We start from the raw sequence: 9,846 nt of genomic DNA on the forward strand, positions 1-9,846 counted from the left end.
GGAGTCTGCCTAGTGCCCTAGAGAGTGCTCTAGACTAAAATTTTGACGCATTCAAATTAATAGCTTCATGCCTAATGAATTCACTGTATCTCTCTATAACAGTAGTTCTCACCCTGTGAGTTACAACCCCTTTGGGGGTCGAATGACCCTTTCACAGGGGTCACATATCAGATATTTATATTACAATTCATAACTAGAAAAATTACAGTTATGAAGTAGCAATGAAAATAATTTTACAGTTGGGGCTTACCACAACATGAGGAACTGTATTAAAAAGCTGCAGCATTGGAAGGTTGAGAACCAGTGATCTATAACATGAAGCTACAGAAGTCGCTTTTTTTTTTTTTTTTTGGAGCTGAGGATCGAACCCAGGACCTTACGCTTGCTAGGCAAGCGCTCTACCACTGAGCTAAATCCCCAGCCCCACAAGTTGCCTTATTACTTGTGGCATTTTTCTAAGGATTGAATGGGGTGATTATGTAAATAGTTCTTTGTACATTGTAACATATTCAAATAAGACTGTGGCCCATTGGCTTCTCTGGAGATCACTTTGTCTCTTACCCTGGGTCCTTTTTAGGGAAACCAGTCCTTAGGATCGCTGATTATTTGTGATGTGTTAAGGGTGTTAACTGTCACTGGTGAAAGAAATTTCCTCTTGGAGCTACTGTGAAATTGTCCTTGGAAATTGAGCATTTGAGTTTGGCTGAAGAGGCAACTCAAGTTGAAGTTGGGAAGGGAAGAGTGGGACTTCCACGCCTGGCAGTGGCCTCAGGCCGATGAGTGAATCAGAAAGATGAGTGGACGGCTTTGAGAAACAGTTCTTGTCTGATCTTTGTTTGTCCCTTGGGTCTCTCCAGACCAGGTCCAGGTTGTTCTGAGCCAAGTAGCAGGCCCTGAGGCTGTCTTAAGGGCTGCCACTCATGGGCTGGTTCTTGGAGCCCTGCAGGAAGATGGACCACTTCCAAATGAGCTGGCGGAGCTGAGGGAGCAGGCTCGGGCTGGTAAGAGCTTCATGGTCTAGTGCTGATTACAGCAGATGTGAGAAGGGATGGGCTGGCTGTTTCGATGAGGATATGAGAATTTCTGATTTTACACCCACCAGGTCCTAAGAAAGAAAGCTGGATTCTCGTCAGGGAGACACATCGGGTGTTGGACACACTGTTCCCAAAGTTCTTGAAAGGTAACACCAGCTCCGGGCTTCTTCAGCCTTAGGCCCTGCCTGGGATCTTCAGCCTCGGTCTCTGTTCCCTACCTTCAGGATTGGTGTGCAGGACGGTCTCTGAAGCTCTCTTGATACTGATAGTCTATAAACCAAGTTGCTCTTAAAGCACTTACTTCATCCTGCCCCTTTCCATGTGCTGTAGCTGATCTCTAACTACGCAAATGAAATTTTAGCCTCATCTTCTGCCATAGATCATCCCAACAACAGAGCCCAAGTAGTGCAGGAGGCTGGACCAGCCTGTGTTTCTGCTCCCGTAACCCGTCCCCAGGTTCAGCCCCGAGCTTCCTTCCTGGCCTCACCCTGTGACCTCTCCTCAGGACTGCAGGCTGCTGGCTGGAAGACAGAGAAGCACCATCTAGAAGTGGATGAGTGGAGGGCCACATGGCCCCTATCTCCAGAAAAGAAGGTCTTATGAGCAGCCTGGCTAGAGACCCAGAGCCCAGGACAGGAGCCTAGAACCCAGGACAGGAGCCTGGAGCCAGGACAGGAGCCTGGAGCAAGGCTGCTTCGGCCACAACAGGGTATTAGAAGGGTGACTTTATTTTCGCATAGGCAAACTGCGTGACCAATTGGCCACCACCTTGTGGGAAGTGACAACCAATCAAAGACTGGACCCCAGGCAAAAAGGAAGGGAACCAGTTCCTTCCCACCACATTCTTGCCCCTTTTCCTCTTCGGAGACCCCCTACAAGGTCCCTACCCTCACTTTCTCTGAGGCTCAGGCTCATGGTACGGAACACGGTTGACTTTAGGCATAAAAGCCCCAGAGGAACACAGCCACGGTCATCATGAGCAGAGCATTGAGGTTGACCACACGGGCCCAGCCAGGGTCCTCACTGATGTCCTCTAGCCGCCTGGTTGTTGCAGCCACCTCCTCACTAGTGCGTGGAGGACCCCCTGACCCACTCCGGCTCATTCCACAGAACCAGAGCAGGCACTGGCGGAGCAGGCTGGGTGCTGGGGGCTGGACCTCTGGAAGAAGTGGGGCGTATGCAGTTAGTGTGAGGGGAGGCAGCTCCCCTAGCCCCACGACACTTGCTGGGGTGTGCCTTACCTTCGATCACCACTGCATGTTCCTGGTACCCATTCTGCACAGGGGCCGGGTTTGGACTTTCTAACTCATCAGCATCTAGGTCCTCTCGTTCTTCCTTGCTATGCCGGAGACTGAAAACCAGGCGGTGGAGCTGGGAAGTCAGGGGGAAGGGACCGGTGGAGCTTTGCTCTTCGCCCAGGTCCACCCTGGCATACCAACTTTATCACTGCCTCCCTAGCCCCCGGCCTGGCCTGCACACTTGCCTAGGCTCAGCTCACTCAAGACTCCTCTTTCCAGGCTGGCCTTTGCCTTCACACTGCACCTCAAGATCTTCATCTGAGTAGTAAAGACAGTGGTCCTGCCCAGTTCCGTGTTTCGCCCCAAATTTTGTGTCTACACCCAGAGTTGTAGTTCTGCAGACTGGTCTTAAAGTTCTGGTCACAGTGTGTTCCCATTGTCATTTGTTCTGCTTCCCCCAAATGTCACTTAAGTAAATGTGCTTGCCCTGGAAATAAAACTTGATACTGAAGTCCCAGCCTTCTCCTACCAAGCCTCGGTATGAAATCTTGAGTCTTTCTCTGTGGCAATCATTCCTTGAAGCAAACTGGCTAAAGGGTGAAGATGGCTCTTCCATCCCGGACAGCTCATGTTTGGTGTCCCGGCCCCCTGCAGGCCAGCACTTACATGTTTCTGTGGGATGGGTGCAGTGCACAGGGAGACCCCAAGTGTGAGGAGGCCAGAGCAGATGAAGAGCACGATGGCAAAATAGAGGTAGTGGACCCGGCAGAGGAGCGCTGGGCATGCTGAGGGTCGCACGCAGCTACCCGAGCCAAAGAAGAACTCAGGTATGAGCCGTGCCAGGCCCATCAGCAGGCCCCCGACGAGTCCCCAGAAAGCACCCTGCAGGAGAAACAGCCTTAGCCTCCTCAAGATGCCCCAGCCTCACCCCGAGTTCCCACGACATGCATGCCCTCCTCACCTTCTCGTTAACTCGGGGCACAAAGAGTGCTAGCACAAACACTGCAGACACTGGAGGGGCCAGGTAGCTGGAGATAGACTGGATATAGTCGAACAGCTGCCCACCCTGTGCCGCCTGCACCACAGGGAGCCAAGCCACTGATACCGCCACAATGAAGACCACCCAAAGCCTGCGGTTGGAGACGATCGGATTTTACCAAGGACCCACCTTCCCGATTCCCCTGCTGGTGTTCCGTGCCCACACCCCAGGTTCATTTATGGAGCAGGGGGTGGGACCCAGGCCATACCTTCCAACTATCAGCAGCTCCCTATCACCTGCACGAGGCCGCAGGCGGGTGTAGATATCCATAGTGAAAAGTGTGCTACTACTGTTGAAGATTGATGCTAGAGAGGACATGAGGGCAGCCAGCATGACTGCTAGCATGAGTCCACGCAGACCTGTGGCCAACAAGAGCTGTCAGGCCAGGGCCATTAGTGTGTTCAAGGTGGTGAAGGATTGGCAAGAGGTGACCCTCCTCCCATAGGCAGACTTCCGCAGGCTTGGCCAAAGGCAACCCACTGCCAGCTCTCACCATTGGGCATGAGCTTCACAACAAGCTGTGGGTAGGCGATGTTAGAGCAGCCCACCTCAGTGCCACACACTTGCTTACACACCTCAGGTACCACACATGCAACTTCATCTGCAAGGAAGAAGCCATGGTGGCTAGGAAAGACTAATCGGGAAAGGAGGACCTCTGAAGCCTGGTGTGGACTGGAGATCCTAGAGATGGTGTTCCTGGTGGCATGCAGGACTGAGATACCAGCTTCCCATGTCTTAGGATAGTATAAGAGATGGGCACTTGGGTCCTTGCACAAGAAGGTAGGGGTGCTGGTTGGGGCACAGTACTATTGAGTCCGGTGTGACGCAGACATTACCTGGGTAAAGAATGCGGCTGATCATGCCCGGCATGACCATAAGGAACATGGGCATCAGCTTTAGGTAGCCACACAAGATGCATCCAGCTTTGATGTGAGTCAAGTTCTTTCCAGCCAGGCAGCGCTGCACTATTACCTGTGATGGGGGCGGGGGTGCTCAGCTATATGGGCCATCTCTGTACCTCACCCCCACAGGCCTTGCCTCCACTCTTCATGGCCTCTTAACGCTAGCCTTCACCCCTACTCAAGTTCATACTCAACCTCTAGCTCCACGGAGCCCCCTACTACATTTCCATCCTCAGATCCTGCCAGTGGATTCTGACTTCTATATCCACCCTGGCTTGATTCCATCAGCTCAGGCCCTGCCTTCAACCTAGCTCCAAAGGGTGGTGTCAGGCCCACCTGTCAGCCAGCACAGGGCATTTAAAGTTCCGTCCCAGGTGTGCGCACACACACCACCCCAAACCTTGACTTCACCTGGTCGCTGCACCAATACCAGCCTGAGACAATGGTAAGTCCCAGGAGCAGTGCAGGCCACGGCAGGTCCCCTGTCACCGGGTCACGCAGTAAGTGATAGGAGTCGGGCCTCGGTTGATAGCAGGTGCTGGAGATGTTGCCAATAGCGGGATCCTCGGACACCGTCAGTGAAGTCACCGCTCCCAGGTATTTGTCGAAGAGCCCCGAGTACCCGCCCACTTCATGGAAAGCTGTGCGGGCAAGGCTGTCAGGGGATCTGGCCCAAGTGTTAAGGCCCTCCTTAGGACCCCCACACGGCAGAGACAAGCAAGATTCCGACCCCTAGATTAAAAGCTCTGTGACAGCACAGATCCAAGTCCTGCCCACCCACGTTGGGTAAACCCCGTACCGTAACCAGTGAGGATGAAGGCCCCGGCGAGAATGACAAATGTCTGCACAGTGTCTGTGTACATCAGTGCTGCCAGCCCTCCTGCAATGACTCTGAGTCAGTGGAGGACCGCACAGCTGCTGGACCCTGGCACCCGTGTTTTTTGAGAAGTACCCATTCTAGAGAATAAATGTTATAAAAACGATGCTAGGTTTGTGCACTGGGGCACCAGGAAGCAGAGTTGGGTTTTAGAGTCCACCGATGCCTTCTTCGCCAGGAATCCATGCGGTGCAAGATTTCCACAATACACTCCTTGGCCTATTTTCTCAACTGGGTAATATGAATGGCGGAGGTGATTCCTCTAAGGCCCAGCCCTTGGTTGCATCCTATCCTGCAGCAGGCCTCCAAGCCCGCTTTGGCACCACTCTATCCAATTCTCTGTGTGATCTGGGATCCTGGGAACTGCACTAGATTTAGCCAAAGATCATGAACCCTGACAAAGTCAACTCTACTGCCATCCAAGAAGGGCAGGAGCTTCCAAATCATCTCCAAACCAACTCTATCACCAGCCCCAAGCTCCCCGCCCCCCGCCCCCCATCGCCAGCGCCATGCAGTCAGCCACCTGTCACAGTATAAATCATGGTGATGCCCAAGAGTGCAATGACGGAAGCGTAAATGTTCCAGCCCAGGGCCTGCTGTATGAATACCGCCCCGGAGAACATGTCCACCTTTCAGGAGAGAACAAGCATAGATCAGAGGCAAAGGCAGTGATGCAGGTCCACCTCCTGGCCCCGAAACCATCCATCCATCCTATGTGGCCACCTCAAAAGTCCACTCAGTTTTCATGGACCTAGTCTTCCCCGGGTCCTAACCACTGTGCCCACAGCTTTTCAGACCTGCTTTTCTCAGCCCCCCGCCCCCGCCTTGATTCTTGCATTTCTCCTTGGTCCCGCCCCCTCCAGAGCTCTCTGAAGATCCTCATTGGGTGGTTCTGCCTTTCTAGTTCTACTGCCCACCGCACATGCGCACCGAGATCTTGGTGAAGATGTACAAAAAAAGTGAGAGCACCGACAGGTAGAGGCGAATGCGGCGTCCGCCGAAGCGCTTGCGCAGGTACTGAGGCATCGTGATCACACCGGCGGTCAGATACACAGGCACGAAGAGCCAGCCGAGTAGGAGCACCACAAAGAGCGCCTGTGGGAACAAGGGACAGCCCAGGGGGCTTCTGTCTTCGCATCTTAAGCAGACCTGTACTAGCCCTCACACCAGGACCCAGAGGACAACAACGCGAGAGCCTGGGCCCTGAACAGGAAGAGATCGGAATCTTGACCTTTTCCTGGCACCTTAACCAGAGCCCATCACCTCCGACCAGTCTCCCCCAAGGAGGTCTTTACGGCCCCTCCCTGCCTCTCTAGCAAATAAACCTGTGTGCACTGGCTCTCCAGACTGACTCAGCATCTGCCGGGCTCCTCCCCTCCTCCACCCACCCAAGAATTTTATCCTCAAAGGCTCAGTTCAGAGACCTCCTCCAGGAAGGTTCAAACTCTCATCTCTCCAACCCTCCGAGATAAGCCCAGTCCTAGGGCTTGGCCTCCTTGTTTTCGCAAAAGACTTCAATTCAGTCTCGAGATGCTCAGAGACCACAGCCTCAAAGAACATCGGAGACAGGTACTTCCCCATCTGTGAGCTGCCCGCCCCACTTCAGAGTGGAGTACATAGGTCAAGGCCTACCAGGAGTGATGCTGGCGTATACAGAAAGTCAGGAGCAGGACCTACCTGTACTGTACTGCCTGCAAGCTAGCACGTGATCCTTGCTCCCAGCCCAACCTCACCCCGCAACTGGGCTCTTCCAACTCATTCAGATCCCCACACCAGGAACCTCCCCACGGTGTGGTCTTCCCAGGAGTTTCCACTGGGGTGGGTTATTACAGAAAAGAAGACCTCACATTCCACTCAAATCCAGCCACAGCCAAGCCGCTAGCCGCACCGGTCCCCGCCAGGCCCACAAAATGACCGCTGCCGATGTTGCTGGCGAACAGAGAGGCTCCAACCTGGGTGGCCAGAAATGAGGGTGAGCTAGGCTGCTCTTCCTCTAGGGTCCCTCCCATCCCATGGCCCAGCCCCTCTCACCGGCCACCACACCATGTTTCGTCCTGCCAGGAAGTAGCCACCAACGGTGCCTCTGTTGGTTCTGAACATAGACTGGGAAACAGAAGTGGGGGGTAACTGGGATTGGGGCACAGCTTTGGACTTCATTAGCTTCCTCAACACATTCCTCAGCCTTGTTTCAGGCTGAAGATTAACCAGCACTAGGCTCCCCAGATTGTCTGTCCCCTGACCCCCAACCTCCTCCCAGACTCCCCAAAACAACCCAGGCCCTAATCCTAGTGCAACCGCCGGAGCCTAAATATGGCTGGCTTCCAGCCTGGCTTACCTGGAGGCTTCAGATTATGGGCTGCAGCCATAATGCAGACAGGGAAACAGAGACCTCATTTAGAATGCTTAGCTTAATGAAAACCCACTGATACCCTTACCCCCTTTTGCACAGTCCAGAACATATGAAGACAAAGAGTTAAAGATTTGCTTGCCTACTGGACCTAGGTTTCTCCCTCAACTATCCAAGTACCCTTCTCCCACCTCTCTCTTAGGTCCCCCTAAATCTTCACCCTCAAGCCCCAGAAGCAATTCCCTATCAAACCCCCTCAACTTCTCACCCACAAGCCAACACCAATGACCAGCAGGAAATACGCAGCAATGACCACAATGTCAGCAGGATTGTCAATCAGGGCCCTCTGCTCCCCAAGTTCAGAGCCTTCCTTTATGCGTCCCTCCATTCTCTCCAGCATCTGCCCCTCAAAGGGCTAGTCCCTGGATTCTCCCAGGGGAAGGATTAATGGTTACCTCAGGAGCACTGAGCCGACAAGTTCCCCCGGGTCTCAACCTCCCTCTCCAGCTTTATTTAGCTGAATCAGGTTCTATTAAAAGGCCGAAGGCTGGTCCTGGGGCGCTGCGCCCTTCTGAGTTCAGGAGCATGCTTTCCTGGGTTTAGGCTCCATCCTATACCCAGTGTTCCAGGCAAAGTCACTTCCTGTAGTCTCTGAAAATACACTTCTAGCTTCAATGTAGGGAGCCTGGTTTAGGCAGCCTCTAGGTTCTAATCCAATGCTGGCAATGTTGCTCCTCTGCCAGAAATCCTCCATGGCTCCCCATGACCGTCAGTAGGAAGTACATGCTCCGCAGGCTGACTGCCCAGGCCTGACATTGGCCATACAAAACCTAGAATGAAATCACGTTGCCCTCTCCGCTCCCCTGCCCTTCTCAACCCAAATCCTTTCTAGTTTCTTTTTGATCTATCCTGGGAATATTTTAAATTTTTATTTTAAAACTTTTTCATACAATATGTTTTGGACATACTCATTTCCCTTCCTCACCTCTTCACAGATCCCCTCCCCTCCCCAGTCAACTTCATATTCTTTTTCAATGTCAAAGAAAGGAAGGAAGGGGGGCTGGAGAGATGGCTCAGTGGTTAAGAGCACTGGCTGCTCTTCCAGAGGACCCAAGTTCAATTCCCAGCAACCACATGGCATCTTATAACTGCCTGTAACTCCAGTTTCAGAGGATTCAACATCTTCACATGGACATACATGCACACATGAAATAAAAATAAGTAAAAATTTAAAAAAAAAAAAGAAAGGAAGGAAGAAAGAAAAGCACAAAACCAAAACAAAACAGAAAAAGAAAAGAAAACACGGAGGCTGTTTTGTGTTGACAAGCTACCCCTGAGCACGTGGCCTGCCCTGGGGTGTAGTTAATGCACCCAGTGTCTCTCTGTTGAGAACACTGATTTCCCTCTCAGTAGCTATCAATTGCAAATGGTTTCTTGGTTAGGACGTTGTGCCCACTTCCCCTCCTCTGTGCTCAGATTGTGTCTAGTTGAACTTGTGTAGGTCTTCCACATGCTGTCACAGTCTGTGAGTTCAGACACACATCAGCCCTGTTGTGTCTGGAGAACTCTGCTTCCTTGGAGTCAGCCTCCACCTCTGGCTCTTACAATCTTTCCATCTCTTCTCTACAGATCCCTGAGCCCTGAGAGGAAGGGTGTGATACAAACATCCCATTTAAGGCAGCGTGTCCCCAAAGTCTCTCACTCTCTGCATGTCCAGCTGTGGGTCTCTGTGTTAATTACCATGTCCTACAAAAAGAAGCTTGTCTGATGAGGTCTCAGTGACTCACTGAGCAATGGATCCAGCAATGTGTCATTAGGAGTCATTTTATAGCTGCATGCATTTAGCAGACTAATCGTAGTAGGCTGTCCCCTAGGGCCCATGCTCTGTCTAGTTTCAGGTTCTTGGCCACTTTAGCAGTGTTGGTTATGGGCTCCATCTCATGGAGTGGGCCTTAATTAAAACCAAAAAGTGGTTAGTTACTCCCATTATATGTGTGCACCACCAGGTGTATCTTCTGAGCAGGCCTCTGTCGTAAGCTGCAGGGTTTGCAGCTGGCAGAGAGTGATGATCACTTTCTCCTCTGACAATGTGTATAGGACTTTCCAGCACTATGGACGCTAGTCAGTAGGGGTGAGGCTTCTAGTGGGACACCTTCTCGATTTCCCCATGTTCAATGACGTAAATAAGTACTGTCTTCAGCAAAAGAGTCTTACCATCAAGTTATAGAGAGAGACCAGTAGCCTCGGCAGCAGCCTGTAATGTTTGGGATTCCATCAGACCTTTATGGCCAATGACTTTATCAGATGGTAACCCATTCCTGGTACTGGGATTTTGTTCAGTAGCATATGATGTCCAGTAGCATATGATGTCTCCCTTATTATATGGCAACCCTGTTGAAATTCCATAAA

General features: G+C 52.0%; 2 protein-coding genes across 2 annotated transcripts in view; one reads left to right on the forward strand and one right to left on the reverse strand.

Moving 5' to 3' along the window:
- Rusf1 (RUS family member 1) overlaps positions 1-2,783 on the forward strand; it is a 25,628-nt gene extending 22,845 nt beyond the window's left edge. Inside the window, exons 11-13 of the mRNA XM_059266094.1 lie at positions 858-1,001; positions 1,103-1,180; positions 1,540-2,783. Coding sequence (XP_059122077.1) covers positions 858-1,001; positions 1,103-1,180; positions 1,540-1,637 — 320 coding nt within the window. The 3' untranslated portion in view covers positions 1,638-2,783. The remainder of the gene's footprint in view (positions 1-857; positions 1,002-1,102; positions 1,181-1,539) is intronic.
- On the reverse strand, positions 1,762-7,825 carry Slc5a2 (solute carrier family 5 member 2). Its single transcript, XM_059266080.1, has 14 exons — positions 7,706-7,825; positions 7,122-7,193; positions 6,938-7,042; positions 6,021-6,185; positions 5,614-5,719; positions 5,013-5,093; positions 4,625-4,854; positions 4,148-4,283; positions 3,805-3,912; positions 3,520-3,670; positions 3,234-3,402; positions 2,939-3,154; positions 2,276-2,405; positions 1,762-2,193 (listed from the first exon to the last, which is right to left on the reverse strand). The coding sequence occupies exons 1-14, from the start codon at positions 7,823-7,825 to the stop codon at positions 1,970-1,972; spliced, it is 2,013 nt and encodes a 670-aa protein (XP_059122063.1). The 3' UTR covers positions 1,762-1,969.
- Positions 7,826-9,846: the final 2,021 nt, after the last annotated feature.

The sequence above is a fragment of the Peromyscus eremicus genome, chromosome 1 (genome assembly GCF_949786415.1).
Source record: "Peromyscus eremicus chromosome 1, PerEre_H2_v1, whole genome shotgun sequence".
Lineage (NCBI taxonomy): Eukaryota > Metazoa > Chordata > Mammalia > Rodentia > Cricetidae > Peromyscus > Peromyscus eremicus.

What these genes read in the sequence shown, in the direction of transcription:
- Slc5a2 (XM_059266080.1), bottom strand. Translation starts at nt 7,825, where the DNA reads ATGGAGGGACGCATAAAGGAAGGCTCTGAACTTGGGGAGCAGAGGGCC. An exon ending in GAAACATGGTGTGGTGGCCG is followed by an intron (nt 7,043 to 7,121) that starts GTGAGAGGGGCT and finishes CTGGCCACCCAG; the next exon opens with GTTGGAGCCTCTCTGTTCGC. An exon ending in ACATCTTCACCAAGATCTCG is followed by an intron (nt 5,720 to 6,020) that starts GTGCGCATGTGC and finishes CTCTCCTGAAAG; the next exon opens with GTGGACATGTTCTCCGGGGC.